This window comes from Kogia breviceps, chromosome 13 (genome assembly GCF_026419965.1).
Source record: "Kogia breviceps isolate mKogBre1 chromosome 13, mKogBre1 haplotype 1, whole genome shotgun sequence".
Taxonomy (NCBI): domain Eukaryota; kingdom Metazoa; phylum Chordata; class Mammalia; order Artiodactyla; family Physeteridae; genus Kogia; species Kogia breviceps.
The window spans coordinates 83,311,982-83,326,405 of NC_081322.1; the positions used below are offsets into that span (position 1 = coordinate 83,311,982).

General features: G+C 48.1%; 2 protein-coding genes and 1 long non-coding RNA gene across 10 annotated transcripts in view; 2 read left to right on the forward strand and 1 right to left on the reverse strand.

The window, feature by feature from the left end:
* Positions 1–3,624, forward strand: part of TMEM181 (transmembrane protein 181) — a 68,785-nt gene extending 65,161 nt beyond the window's left edge. For 3 of the 8 annotated variants that reach the window (XM_067011108.1, XM_067011106.1, XM_067011105.1), the window contains 4 exons: positions 289–371; positions 1,359–1,448; positions 2,119–2,233; positions 2,599–3,624. In XM_067011108.1, coding sequence (XP_066867209.1) covers positions 289–371; positions 1,359–1,448; positions 2,119–2,233; positions 2,599–2,677 — 367 coding nt within the window. In that variant the 3' untranslated portion in view covers positions 2,678–3,624. The remainder of the gene's footprint in view (positions 1–288; positions 372–1,358; positions 1,449–2,118; positions 2,234–2,598) is intronic. The other 5 variants (XM_059083543.2, XM_067011107.1, XM_059083547.2 and 2 more) reach the window with 2 other exon arrangements.
* Positions 3,625–3,643: 19 nt separating this feature from the next.
* LOC136792391 (uncharacterized) lies at positions 3,644–8,533 on the forward strand. Its single transcript, XR_010836114.1, has 3 exons — positions 3,644–3,745; positions 3,986–4,111; positions 6,162–8,533. It is a non-coding gene; the product is annotated as an uncharacterized lncRNA (long non-coding RNA).
* DYNLT1 (dynein light chain Tctex-type 1) lies at positions 6,775–14,025 on the reverse strand. The gene is made up of 5 exons (XM_059083551.2): positions 13,933–14,025; positions 11,125–11,166; positions 7,982–8,105; positions 7,520–7,597; positions 6,775–7,217 (listed from the first exon to the last, which is right to left on the reverse strand). Exons 1-5 carry the CDS (start codon positions 13,957–13,959, stop codon positions 7,147–7,149), a joined length of 342 nt encoding a protein of 113 aa, XP_058939534.1. The 5' UTR covers positions 13,960–14,025; the 3' UTR covers positions 6,775–7,146.
* Between the last annotated feature and the right edge of the window lie 399 nt (positions 14,026–14,424).

Here is a 14,424-nt window from a genome sequence, read left to right on the forward strand (position 1 = left end):
GGCTGGTGGCCTGTTGGGGGAGATGGTCCAAAAGGCACAAACTGAGTAAGAGAAGAGGAGGAGCCCGTGCCCGGGGGCCTGGATTCGAGGCTGTAACAAGGTCTGTGTCGGCACCCGCTGACCTTGTCCCTGGATCTGCGACCAGGAGCCCAGTGGAGGCGCTGTGTGCACGTGTACGAGTCTCCATGCAGATAAAGTCATGACTAGACAGTGAACGTGGCAAGTTATATGAAGCTAGCGCTGTTTCTTGGTACGTTTTTATGTATTGTCCACCCCCTTCTTTTTCAGCATCGTCATCCTTTATTTGAGGTTCGGAGCGCAAGTATTACAGGACAATTTTGTAGCTGAACTGTCAACTCACTACCAGAATTATATCCTTTCGTGGGAAGACGTCAGGTGTCAGGCACACACCGCGGGGGAGTGGGTAGCGTTGCAGGCCCTGGGCGCCTCACCCCTGTCCCTGTGAATGAGAGGCCCAGGGGCCCCAGCGCCTGCCCCCCGCCCCCCACGGCCCACTCTCCTCTCTGTGGGGCAGGGACTGGAACGGGTCCGCTCGCCATCCAAGCCTCGGGTCAGGCCAGGGCTGCCCACCTCTCCCTGCAGGGCACTGGGGAGAGGCCGAGGCCTGATTCGAGGGTCCTCTCTCCCCAGATGGCATCCCTTACCGACTCCCAGATGTGTCCGGCTGCAGCTGACGCCTGCGTCTCCGGGGAGGGCTTGTGAACAGCGGCACCTCCTTCGGTTCCCTGAGGCCCCGTTGCCTTGGCAGTAAACTCCTCTTTTGGATGCATAATCGGGTCAAGTGTGTGCCTCCCACTCCCGCTTTCAGTGATGGCGTCCATCAGGGGAATCCTTGGGGTTCATCCCTCACGTCTTGGCTTCTTTCCGTGGGGCCTCTTCTCTTACTTACATCCTTCGAATCAATGCGTGATCTTTCACATTTTTGAGACTGAATTTCACCCAAAGCTTTGATCAGATTCTCAAAGGGGTATGTAATCCAGAAAAGATTAAGAAGGACTAGTTTGAGAGTCTGGTTCCAGTTCTTCCTTTTATTCTTGACTCACCCGTGTTTATGTGGCCTTCCTGCCCTTTGCGTGTGACTTGCTCCCATCAGGTCCTGCCACCTCCAGAGGCTTCCGTGGAGAGGGGAGGGCGCGGCTCACCTGTGGTTTCCGGGTGCCCCTGGAAGGTCGTTGTAGCCTCCGGCCGTGGGCCTGCCCTGTGCTGCCCTGGTGTCTGGGCGTGGCCCGCGGGCTCCTGGCTGCTGCTCATTGGTCACTGACGGTTGGGGGAGGGGCCGGCCGCCGTGTCCAGGTAGACGGTGTCCCAGCTCTGCTGCTTCCCTTGACCGGTGTCACCAGCTGAGTTCTTATCTTTCTACGGCTTGTTGAACTTTTACCTCTACACTCTGGCCTTTGTGTATTCGCCCTCGAAGAACGCCCTGTACGGTAAGCCAGCGGCCAGGGCCGCGAGCAGGGAGCTTGGGCAGCGGCTCCGGCCCCGCCTCCGCGGCCCCCTCTTTAGCGGGGAGACCAGGCGGGCTCGGATAGGGAGCCCCGAGCCGCAGGTGGAGCCCAGCAGGTGCTGCGGCCTTACAGCCCCAGATGCAGGAGCGGAGTGTGTCCGCGGGTCCGGACACGAGCGTGTCCGTCAGGCCCGCGAAATAAAGTCTGCTGGAAATGAGTGCCGTGCCCATCAAAAGAGAGCCAGACGTGCACCCCGCCCCACCTCCCCAAAGAACCAAACCAAAGCAGCCCTCTCGCCCCGGCGTGAGAAGGGTGAGGGCTCCCTGGAGCCGGGCGGCGGCGTGCGGCCCGGCGGTCCCTGGAGGGGGCTCTCGGCACGTGCACAGAGGGTCCGCGCGGAGGTGACGGGTGACGGGCTGCGGACCAGCGGCCGTGCTCAGGCCCGGGCCGGGCGGGTGCGGCGGGCAGACCAGGTCTCCCGGCCCTGCTCCCGGTGAGGAGGTGCGGGAGCCTGGGGCGCGGGGAGCCCGCCCGCCGGCTGCTCCGGGCGGCCCCCGGGGGACAGAACGACCCGCCGGTCACGCGGGCGGGAAACGGGGACGCGGGGCTTGGAATCCAGCTCGCTCTGACTCCCGCCCTTCTTCTAGAACAGCATGCCGCCTCCCTGCGCTCGTGACCTTAAAATGCTTGTGGTTTTCAGAGTCCCAGCTGAAGGACAATCCCGCCTTCTCCATGCTCAACGACTCGGACGACGACGTGATTTACGGGTGAGTGAGTCCCCATGGCGCCGAAGGCCGCCCCGAGGCGAGCGCGCAGCCCGTTCCCAGGCGACTGGAGAGTCGCGTGATCCCCTGGTTTTCGGTGGTCGCGTTCCTCAGGCCTGGGTGGGTAGTGTCCCTTCCTGCTGGACACCTGAGTGAGTGGTGACCGCGGGAAGAGCAGTTCTTTCTGGAAGAAGAGACACCCTGGTGATGGGTGGGGCTGGTGGGGCTGGAGGAGCGGGAGTCGGTGACAAGTGGAGAGAGCGAGGCGAGGACACGGGCTCGTGTGAGGACGGCGGGTCAGCGTGGAGAGGAGCGTAGATCCAGTGCTGTCAAGAGCCGAACGGTGTCAGAGGTCTCTTTTGTGACAGGAGTGACTATGAAGAGATGCCCCTGCAGAACGGCCAGGCCATCCGGGCCCAGTACCAGGAGGGCTCCGAGAGTGACTGAGCCCCCATGCCTGCTTCCCGGCCTGCCCTGTACCCGCCTGAACGCAGACCTCTCTTACAAGCAGAGATTTCCTGATCCTTATTTGTTTACATATTTTTGAAAGGAAAACCAAAACTGAGGACAAATTTAAACCTTGGGCCAGACTTACCGTTAAGACTGACTGCGTTTGTTTGGGAAGAGAAGCACTGGCAAAAAGTTTAAACAGCCAGATCATTTTTCAAAGATTTCATATGAGATATAGCTGTTTTCAGTGGTGAGAAGGAAATTACTGCTGTTTTTTGTAGAGAGAATTATGTACTTAAAAACATTTTTACTAATTTCACGTTCCTGGAAGGCCCTTATGAATCAGGTCCACAGCACGGTGGTGTCCTCTGCTCCCTTCCTTTCTTCCCTGCCCCGTGGTACCAACTTTTGACCCTTGAAACCCAAAGGGAAGCCTGTTTCTGTGGCTGCCCCATGAGGGCAGCGCTTCCCCACCGAGTGACCTGTGCTCTGGATGATCACGCATCTCAAGCGAGGGGTAACTTGTGTCGCTTGCTGTGTGCGATGTGTACGTATGTAATGGCTCTTTGGGGAAAGGGAGGAGGGTGGGCAGGTCCTAGCCCTTCGCTGCCACCAAAGCAGAGCTGGTGTCTTGGAGTTCTGAGGAGCGTCTGAGAAGGCTTGTAAAGAAAGGGTAAGATGATTGACAGGTTGTCAGCTCCCACAGGAAGGGTCTTGTTGCCAGTTTTCTAAGGGCCTGTGTGCACACGTGAGTAATGCGTGTGAGCGTTACATAATGAAGACGAATGATGTCCCTGTGCATAGAGACATCATTCATATTCGTGGGGAGGCGGGTATCCATTACAATTCCAGTAAGCAGGAGTTTCTGCAACTCTGTTAAAGATGATACCTTGTAGAGCTCTGTTTGTTTTGTTTTGTTTTTTTAATAAAAGTTAAACAAGTGATTGGTGTACTCTACTGCAGATTCGTTATTGCCAAAAAGTTCTTCAGCTTCACATCTGGACACCAGATGAAAGGAGGTAAAACATTTTAGACGGCTTACGGAAGAACATCTCTGGGGAGAAGGTAACTTGTTGGGAATCGTTCTGGCCCTGTGTGTCTCACACGGTCGTCAGGTCAACAGATGAATTGCTCTGTGTAAGAGCCGTCTGGGGCGGCTGAATCTGTGGCATCGTAGAAGGCCCTGGAGATTTCCAGTTCCTTTTTGTCAAAGACTAATTATAGGAGGTAGAGATAGCTCCTTTGCTTTTCCTTTGGCATGCATACTAATCTCTCTCTTGAATGGTTTACCTGTGATCATTGCAGACATCCTGATTGATGCCATCTCAGCAGAGCACAGAGGTATGGGACGTGACTGTTCTGCTCTGCAAACAGCCCCTGCACTTTCTTCATGTATACATTAACTCTCCAATTACCATTCAGAGCTAAAAGGTATATTCCACTTTAGGTAGTGCTGGGACCTTAGAGAGGTTCATGAGAGACTATTCATTATGACTTCATATCTTTCTTTTTAATTTAAACTTTAATGATAATGCACCTTTAATATAGAGGTGCACATATTTAAAATATAAACACCATTTATATTTGTTTTTAAAACCTTGTAAATAAGAAAGTCTGAATTAAAAGTTGTATTACTGCAAGGGTAATTCAAGTTTACATGGTTTTTACATTTGCTGCAATGACGTGACTACTTTTTTTGATTCTATGTATTCAGAGGTATTGAAGAAATTTTCTGTTACCAAATTTTACAACTTCTACTAAGTAATTTTACATAAATTGATGAAAACTTACTTGTGCTGATTAATGTATCCTCGTATGATATAGTTTACAAGTTTTAATCATTATAAAATAATTGTCCATAATTTGGAATGCTGTTACTTATCAGTAAATGTAAAGTATTTGAGGCACTTAGCTGTACACATTAGGTACATTTTAAAACTTACCCTATAGTGTAATTGTTAACTGATGACTGATATCTTCATCCTTTGATTCTTATTGGCATCAAATCAAGTGAAATGAAAAATATGGGAGTATTTATTTACCTTTTGTAACTAAGTTGGAAACGAGGAGGGAAATGGTTATTAAGTCATTCAGTTTTTCTTCTCTCGTATCATATATGTCAACATATTACATCTTACATGTAAAAATTTGCTTAAAATGTATAGCATAAATGCGTGTATTCTATGTGCCATAGGTATCAGGTTAAAACACTAAAGTCTGCCAGAAACTTTAGACAGCAGCAAGAAAATTACTATGATTATTTTTTGGTCTTGGAGGGTATCAAAGTTTTGCAAACTTAAATTATAAAGGGCTGACTTTCGTTCTTCCATGGTAACGGCTTGAATAACATCATATCTGGGATAATTTTTTATACTGGTCCAGTCTAGGGGAACCTGGAAGATGACCATAGCCATTTCACAGTTTCCCTAGGGAGAGCTTCATTATCCATGTGGATAAAGGTCTGCTTGATTTATTATTAAATCATTAAAGCAGTGCAGTGATGCAGTTTTCTCTCTCTTAAGCCCCATTTGAAAGGCTAAAGAAGAGGATATATAAAATATATTCAAGGTTTGTAAGATTGTTCCTGTACATAATTACAGATTGCAATAAAAGTTTAGATGCATTATGTAAACCCAACCCATTAAATGGTCTGGTTACAAGACAGACATCACCAGCCTCAAGAATTCCATGAGCTATTTACTGAAGGTACAGTTACGTTCAGTAGATTATAATGTGGTCAGTAACTTATTTCCTGGAATCCTTTTCACAGGGAAAAACACAGAGGCTCATAGAAGGGATGATTAAAAGGGACCTCTAGTGAAGACTAGACTTAGAACACAAGTACATTTATGTATTTTGAGGGTTTTAAAAACCAGTTGCCTTAGAGGTTAGGCTTTTGAAAAACAAGAGGTACAAATCTTTTCCGCAGGCCAAAGGGGAGTTGCTTTTAGTCTGTGACATCTTGTTACCCTGTTTATCTTGATTTGACGTGTTTTAGGTATACTGGGAACTATAATACCAGACTGTGAAACACAGGATTTTCTGCTACTGAAAACTGCCTTTTTACAAAGAGACTAAATATTTGTAAAATAAAACAACTCTAAACCTTAAGCTCAAAAGGAAAGATAAAGCTATGTCTTAGACCCTGGAGCTGTGCCAGCGAGCGCAGCAGTGCTTGATCACAGAATCATCAGTGTAGTCAGTCAAAGTGAATGAATGTTTATTTGTGGCAAATTCACACTTCGGGAATGGCTTCATTAAGAGACTCCCTTGCTATATATACTCTGGTTTCTCTTCAGATCGTATAAATCTTTCACCTTTTACTAAGAGACTACCTTTCTGGTAGATGCTAATAAATTTTTAATATTTGATCCCTACTTATGCACATTGATTTGTTTGTTCTTTGCATGTGGAGTGGAGTGAACTCCATCATTCAGGCATTGGTGCTTTAGGGACAAGAACAGGGTTTTTTTCATTTCAGCAGGTGGACGCGGCGGTGTGTCTGTCTTTATTGCAATGCTAACGTGGCCCAGGCACGAGCCCTGAAGGTGAGGTTCACCGGGTTTGGGGCCCACCTCCCCACTTACTTGGATATGACTTTAAATCAGTCAGAAAACCTCCAGACACCTTTTCTGATTCATAAATAATGGTCTAACTATTGTGGACACAAAATGAATAATTGTGAAAGCACTGTGTAAGCCATAAGGTACTAAAGCATTTCTGTTGTGATTGCTACTGAAAAAGAAGAGAACACAGGAGTAGAGGCTGTAGTGTTGCAGATTTGGGCCGACAGTGTGAGTCAGAGCTCTGCAGCTACCGGAAGAGACCAGCTTGCCCACTTGCCACCCCTTAAGCTCCAGGAGAGAAGACCTTGAGGGGAGGATGTGATGCCCAAGGGTAGAATTCCAACCAGAACACAGCAAAGCAGTCAAGATCTTGGTCCCACGGGTGAATCGGCAAATTGCTGTACTGGAGAGGATCAAAGCTGAACTGCAACTTCTTCTGTTTTTTACAGTTTTATAGATTCTAAAGCCACTAACTAAATATGGAGAATTCCTCTGTGATACTATTTAGACTATGAAGAAAACACACACTTTAAATTGGAATAATTTATTATTCTAACAAGAGTACAAAGTATGGAAAATTAGTGTATTTGAATCATTTCAGAGAGTAGAGAAAGCTTCACACTAGCAGATTTCGGCTTTTAGCACCTTTGAAAAGAAACATTCGAAGTTAAGACAAGTGGCAGGACAGGCTCCTGACTACCTTCGGTGATGATTCCTCTGATTTAGGGTGTGCAGGTCACAGAACAGTGTGGTTATTTGGTTTTTTTCTCTACATTTTGAGAGCGCCGCAAAAACACAAAGAGAGTGAGACAGGTGATCACTGACTAGATGGCTGGTGGTTAGAAGACGGAAGAGAAATGTTGGGACAAAAGGAGAAAGACCACAGGCTGGACAGGGCGGTCAAATGGACAGTCCGAAGGTGCTGACAATGCAGTACATGGTCTTGTTCTCCCATCGCACAGTGCAGCTCCCTGCGGGAGGAAGGAGGCAGGTTAGGACAGAAAACGGGGAAGAACGGGGGCCTTCCGAGTTCTCACGATCATGTACTTAATAATTCTCTGTGGCCAAAAAAGAAGGCTGGCCGGTCTCTTTTCTATAAAGCGTTTTAAAAGGTGAGGTGACTCTAATCAACATGCATTCAAAGATAGGAAACATCCAAGCACATATTTCGTACAACGCTTTGAATAATCTGGATCTCAGCAGGGTCCAGGCACTGCAGAGCCTTCAGGGAAGTGCCCGTGACAAGGCTTCACGGAAGGAATGAAAACCGTACCGTCAGTAGAGCTGTCCCAGAAGCAGGAACTTGCCGTGTGCAGTCCCGCTCCATTCTTCTGCATGATTACACAGGTCACTTCAATAAAAACAGACGTTTATCAGAGAAATATACTTGGCAACACAAATTCCTTTTTGTCCACTTTCAGCATAGATAGATAGATAGACAGATCGCGTGGCTGATGTCCATGATACAAATTCTAGGGGTAGAGTGCCTGGTCCTGGGACATCAGCAGATCACCACAGGCTTGTTCTAAAAGCATCAGATCGGACATGCTCGTACGTCCCTGCGTCCTCGCAGCCCCACAGGCCAGGTGGGTGGTAACATGCACAAGCCGAGTGACCTGCTCCTACCAGGAACCTCCTCTGAGCTCAGGCCACGCTGCTCTCCTGACACAGACTCGCCTCTGATCAGTATTTAAAGAACCACCACCAATAAAAGCAAGAGGCAAAAATTCATTACCAATGTATTTAAATGGTTTCCCCAGCTTGGTGAGTTGGCTTAAGGTTTGCTCCACTACGTTTGTGGTCCACTGATTCACTTTGCTGTGCTGATAGGCGTTGCCACCGATGGCACTTTCTATGGCCTGGAAGACAGAGCACAGCTGGTCACTGTTAGCAGAACACACCAAACTCCTTCCAGCCACTCCTGAGGTCAGCACAGTTAGTACTGCACCCTAAGAAGTGCCGAGATACAATTTGCATAAAGTGTAAATAAGCTTATTTGTAACCATGAGGACTCATTTGCAAATGTACCTTTTGTTCTAACAGTGTTGTATTTCATCTGAATGCTTTATATTCATTTTTTAAAAATATGTAATTATATGGGACTTCCCTGGTGGTCCAGTGGCTAACACTCTGCGTTCCCAATGCGGGGGGCCTGGGTTCGATCCCTGCTCAGGTAACTAGATCCCGCACGCCACCAACTTAAGAGTCCGCATGCCACAACGAAGATCCTGCATGCTGGAACTAAGACCCAGTGCAGCCAAATGAATAAATTTTTTTTAAAAAGTAATTATATAGCATCTGATCTGTCAAGTTTTTTAAACATTTTGACTGAATTTAATGTTTGCTCTTGTGATTACTGTCTGGAGATAAGCAACACATTTTCTTCCTACTGAGGCTAGAAAATATCTTCCTTTGCCTATTTCTTTCTTAAAAGTACACTAGAGATAGAGGAATCTTCTGTCGGTTGTACAACTGACAATGTACAAACCTATCCAAATAATCATGTATTGATATTTACAAATACTTCCTTTACCCAGCATCTTCTGGGAATATGTTACCACGGAAGTACACTTTTCAGAAAACTAAAGAACTCTATCTATTCCAAAACTTAGCTTGTGATGAATTTTTTCTTCATTATGAAATGCCTTGTCTCCTTCTCTGTGCTGTATTCGGGTTCACGCTGCGTGCTTCAGAGGGTGCTCAGGGACACACACGGCCGCTGGCCCCAACTCTTGGTCCAGCTGCTAACGAGGCTGGTCCCATTTTACGGTTTTCTGGGCCTTTGATGCTGGTGCCTGTGTGCCTGCTTCTAAGCAGCTTTCTTTTCTACTCCTTTTCTAACTTGTTCTGGCAACCAGAAAACTGAGTTTTTATGACACTTATGACCTAAAATAATAACATTCAGTGAGGGCTAAGTTCTGTCCTCAGACGTGGAGAGAAAAAGTCCCTGAGTTGTATACAATGGTGACAGACTGGGGTCTACTGCCTGGGGCCTAGCCCAGAGACCTTGGTTTTGAGGAACAAAAGCTACCTACAGTCATGCCATATTTCTAGCTGTGGAAATTCCTAGTCCTCCTGGGACTGTGAGCGGTCTGCCCCCCCCCCCAAAAACTGTCACAGCTCTTCCGCACCCTCGGCCGAGTCCTGCTCCCTCCCCAGCTCAGAGCTAAACCTGGGACCAGGGTATTAATAGCTCTGGGTGTCCTCAAAGAAGTAGGGGCTGCACTCAAGCTAAACCTCTCACTCTGGCAAGTCTCTCCACACATGCTTCGGAATTCACTGTTTTTCAGGGAGGGAGGAAAACCCTCTGCTAATTCTGGACCCATCCAAATTTACTACTACCCAATACTTAAAATAGCTCGAGTACAGAATTAACCTATTGCCTAGAGGCAAAAAAATCTGTAGAGGCCAATGTGAAAGTAACACCACACTGTAACTTTATGCTTCCAGAGACTGGGAAGGTCTACTTGCAATGGTACTTGCTGCCTGGGAACCAAGTCAAAGACAGTGAAGAAAACAAGCGAGGCCCAAGGAGGCTTCATGACAAGCCAACTCCATTTCTGAGTTCCAGTGAAATTCACCCATCTTCCCGCTCCCTACCATGTTCCTAAGAAACACTGTATTTCGAAAAACGACAAGGGCTTCCCTGGTGGCGCAGCGGTTAAGAATCCACCTGCCAATGCAGGGGACACGAGTTTGAGCCCCGGTCTGGGAAGATCCCACATGCTGTGGAGCAACTAAGCCCGTGAGCCACAACTACTGAAGTCCGTGCATCTACTCAACCCACGTGCCACAACTACTGAAGCCCACGTGCCACAACTACTGAAGCCCGCGTGCCTAGAGCCCGTGCTCCACAACAGAGAAGCCACCACAATGAGAAGCCCGCGCACCGCAACAAACAGTAGCCCCCACTCGCCGCAACTAGAGAAAAGCCAGTGCGCAGCAATGAAGACCCAACGCAGCCAAACGTAAAACATTTTTTAAATGAGTAAATTTAAAAAAAAGAAAGAAAAACAATGACAAGCAAACTGTTATAGATCCTGAAAACAAGTAGGAAATCATGCCTGATGAGGAAGAATACATACGGCCACAAAATCACTTTGCTTTTTAATGATCACGAAAATAGGTTGCGGTTCTTCATCACTCTGACGTTAGTCAACAACTTGCATTAATAATAATTTGCATTGGAGTCAATTCCAAATCACATATATAACCTCAAATGGTATTGGTAAACTTAGATCATCTAATAACCATCTTTTAGCCACTGGCTTCACTATGTGCTCAGTGTACCCAGGGAGGGAAACTGACTAGGAAATCGTTTCTGGCCTCCTTCCTGCCCCAGGCTGCCCCAGTGCTCAGCACTAGTCCAGCCACACCCACCTCCCTCCAATCCCTCAAACACCACGCACACTCCTTACCACAGGGCCTTTGCACTTGTCCACTGCCTGGAATATTTGTCCCCCTCTTTTCACTGAGTTAACACTCCTCCCACTTTCTCAGATTCCAGCTCAGAAGTCACTAGGTGGGTTAATCCCTCAAAGCACCACACACCGTGGCACTTACCACACAGGGAATGCACGTTTACATTTTCCAGTGTGATTATTACCATGAGTGTTTGATGCTAAAAGGTTATAGAATCAAGCTTTAGTAACATTCAGTAATAATGCTAGTATAATGTCCTGTCTCATTTAAAATATATAATTTACATAATATGGGAGAATTCTTATCTAGATATTCATTGAAGTAAAAACTGTTATTTGAAATGCCAAAACACACAGGCTGAGTTGAAACAATTCCAAGACAGTATTTAAAACACATTATTTTCACTCATATGAGCCATTAATCAAACATTGAAAAAGGGAGTATCTCTCCTCTTACCTCCTTTACAATGTTGCTCACTTCATCGACAACAAACACAGTCTGTAAGGAAGAAAATTAATTAAGTTTGATTGATTTAAAAGATCCTTTTCCAGTGCACTGATTAATGCAAATTTAGGTAATGAACATGATTTAGAAATGAAGACCTTAGAAATAATCTAACCAGGCTGTTCATTTTACTGAGGAAAACATTAAGTAGCTCTCTGAGGATCACAGAGCTAGTGAGAGGCTGTCAGGAGACTTAGGATACATGTATACAATTTAAAGGTTTTTCGGTTTGTTTTTGTTTTAATCATGCCATGACCCAAAAGACTGACTTCACCTTAAACTAGAACTCAATTTCTCCATCCATTTCAGCTGGCCACTAGGATCATTACTATAGAAGTTTAATGAGTTACTTGACTTTTATATAAATTAACTGACTCTTTCCCTAATGTAAACTTGTTAGGAGGCTTGAAACTTAAGACGTTTTGGTTTGGGGGGTTTGTTTTTAACCACTATTTGTGGTAAGATTTACCATTTTCTATTTTACTATTTTCTTTCTCATTTGCTGTCCTACTTCAGGACCGTACAGCGAGCTGCTGGCACAGCCATTCCCTGCCAGTGTGTTGAGGTGAGCTGGGAGGTGGGCTGTCAGCAGGAATCTAGTGCCAGGAGTTTATATAAATGGCCGTCTTTTTTCTTTCTTTTTACATATGGTACATCTGAATGGGTACAAGGTTCCCTCTGAATCCTGGGAACCTTACTGCCTGAGCTTTGCAGACGCTTTCCAGAGGGCAGCCCCAGGCCCTCAGTCCGTGTGCATCCCGGTGGAGTAAAGGCAGAGAGTTCAGTTCGGCAGGGCGTTTTCCTCCCTGCTGGGCTGCTGACCACTGTGGCCCTGTGCTAGCAATGCCCCTTTCCTCCCGGGAGGACGGAGAGCTGACTGCCTGAAGCCCGCCTGCTGTACTCCAAAGTCATACTGGGAGACACAGCCAACCCACCAAGGTGATGAGAATCTGCAGTATCCTAGATTAAATTATTGCTCGAAGTTTAAAGGATCCTTCCAAGAGACTTCAGTAATCCTAAACCATACAGGAAAGTCCCTGTATAACTTTCCATGTGGTTAAAATATGAAAAAGGGTCAGGGACATTTCAATGGACTTTTCGTGCAAGTACAGCAGTTGTACAGAATCCACTGGGCAGTTTCAGTTTCTACAGGGAAGATGAACAATGAACGGAGAGCAGAGTTATTAATACAAAGATCCAGGTATCTACATGAAGTTAGGGGATATGCAGAGGCTGTTAGGAGGAGGGGAGTGGATGAGTAAACGCCCAAAGCAGACCTACTACAAAGAAGAGAGTCATGGTCTCAGCCTCCCAGGGCTTTATCTGTGTAAAACACGGACCACTCTGTTGAGCCCTTTCATTTGTCAGATATGCAGCTGAGGCCTGAAATAAGTCCCTTAGCCGCCTCCTTGGTGGCAGCCAGAATGAGAGTGCAGAGCATTAAAACGCCAGCATTAAGGACTTCCTCTATACTGCCATTTCCTTTCTTAAAAGTTACTCAATGTTCCTATAATACAAGCCATTTTCCAACATTATATTAGTGCACAGTTTGCAGGGAAAAGTTCTTCCTTGGCTCCCTGCTCCTGGACTAGGACTTCTCCTAATTATTCACTTGATCGCTGCCAGCATTCAGACACTGATGATGACACTACCATAGACAGTTTGTGCTAGTTTGGAAATTAGATAAAACCTGAAACTCTTAAGATCAGTCCTTAAGCCATATATATGTGTGTGTGTGTGTGTGTGTGTGTGTGTGTGTGTGTGTGTGTGTGTGTGTGTGTGTGTGTGTGTGTGTGTGTATGTATGTATTTCCCTCAAAACATTCCTGCTTAGACTAAATTTCAAAAATGGTAAAATAACCTGTTATTTTTGACAGGCTGCATAATAAATAGGACTCCATTTATTTGTATTTCAACAAGAATTATTTAGCGAGAAGAAAACTGGGCAGCTGTTCTATAAGAGGCGCATCCATCAGCTATATTCCCTGAATGCTCGTAAACTTGAAGGAAAGCCATGTCTTCTGCTTGGTAAATAACTGTATGCGCTCCCCTGCTTCTTCGTTGGGGCAGTAAGAGATGACTCTTCTCCCCCCCCCGAAATAGGAGCTATCTTACTGTCGTCTCAAACTCAAATGAAACGGGAGCGACGGTGGCCTCGGTGGGCGCCGCGCGCAGCACGGAAGAACAGGTGTGGAAACGAAGACAAAGGCAGGTTCTCCTATTGGGCACGTCTGCTTTTTGCCCACAGCCAGAGGATCCAATCCTTGACTGAAGAGACTTGAGAGATGTGAGTGTACGTGCGGGTCACTGGAGTCCTGAGTGCATCAGCGACACACAAGCGGCGGCCTTCAGTCTTCCCCACCCGCGGGCGGGGGTCTGCATCACGGAATAAACGGAGCGAGTGGCGGCGCTCTCTCGGGGTCGGGGGCGTGGCGGGCCGGGGGCGCCTGGGAGGCGAGCGGCGCGGCGTGGGGGATCCCGGGGGCGCCGCCGGCGGAAGGCGTCCCGCGGCTGCGGAGCCCCCTCCACGCCCCGCCCCCCGAGCCCCGCCCCGGGCAGGGCGACGACGCCCTGAGCCGGCCCGGCGGTGGGGCACCGCGAAGCGCTCGGCAGGGCGCCGGTGCCGTCAGCCTGCGCCGGGGACGGCCTCTGCCCACGTCTAGACGCGGCCCGGGTGCCCGCACAAGCCCCTGGCTGCCGCCACCCACCCGCACCCGGAACTCCCGGCCTCCACCCGACCCGTCGCCGACCCAGCTGTTACCTCCTCGGTAGCCTGGTAGTCTTCCATCTTTCCTTCGGCGCCTCGCCTCCGCCTCCCTGAGTAGAGCCCACTGCGCAGGCGCACTCAGGCCCCACCCCTCGCGCCTGGCCCCGCCCACCTATGGGGACCCCGCCCACTCCCGCCCAGACTCAGTTGCCGGTAGCGCTCCGACCAGCCCGGCGGCCGCTTGGCATTAGCCCCTTCTACTGTGCTCCCGGGCCCGACGGTTTCCGCGGCAACCCGCCAGGGAATCCCGGCAGCTCCCTACACCTCAGCAACGAAAACAAAACAAATGGACAAAGCCAGTCCGGGAGGGGAAGAGTCGTCCTGGCCCCTCCCTCCGCTTCGTACTGTGTGGGTTAATTTGAAAGTTCAAACGAGTTTGGACACCTGGTAGCAAACTGTAAAGTGATTTCTGAACATGATGGGCTGTCTGAGATATTGTTTGCAGTCCCCTAAAGGATCCAGGGTTAGGAAACTTTAGCTGTGAAC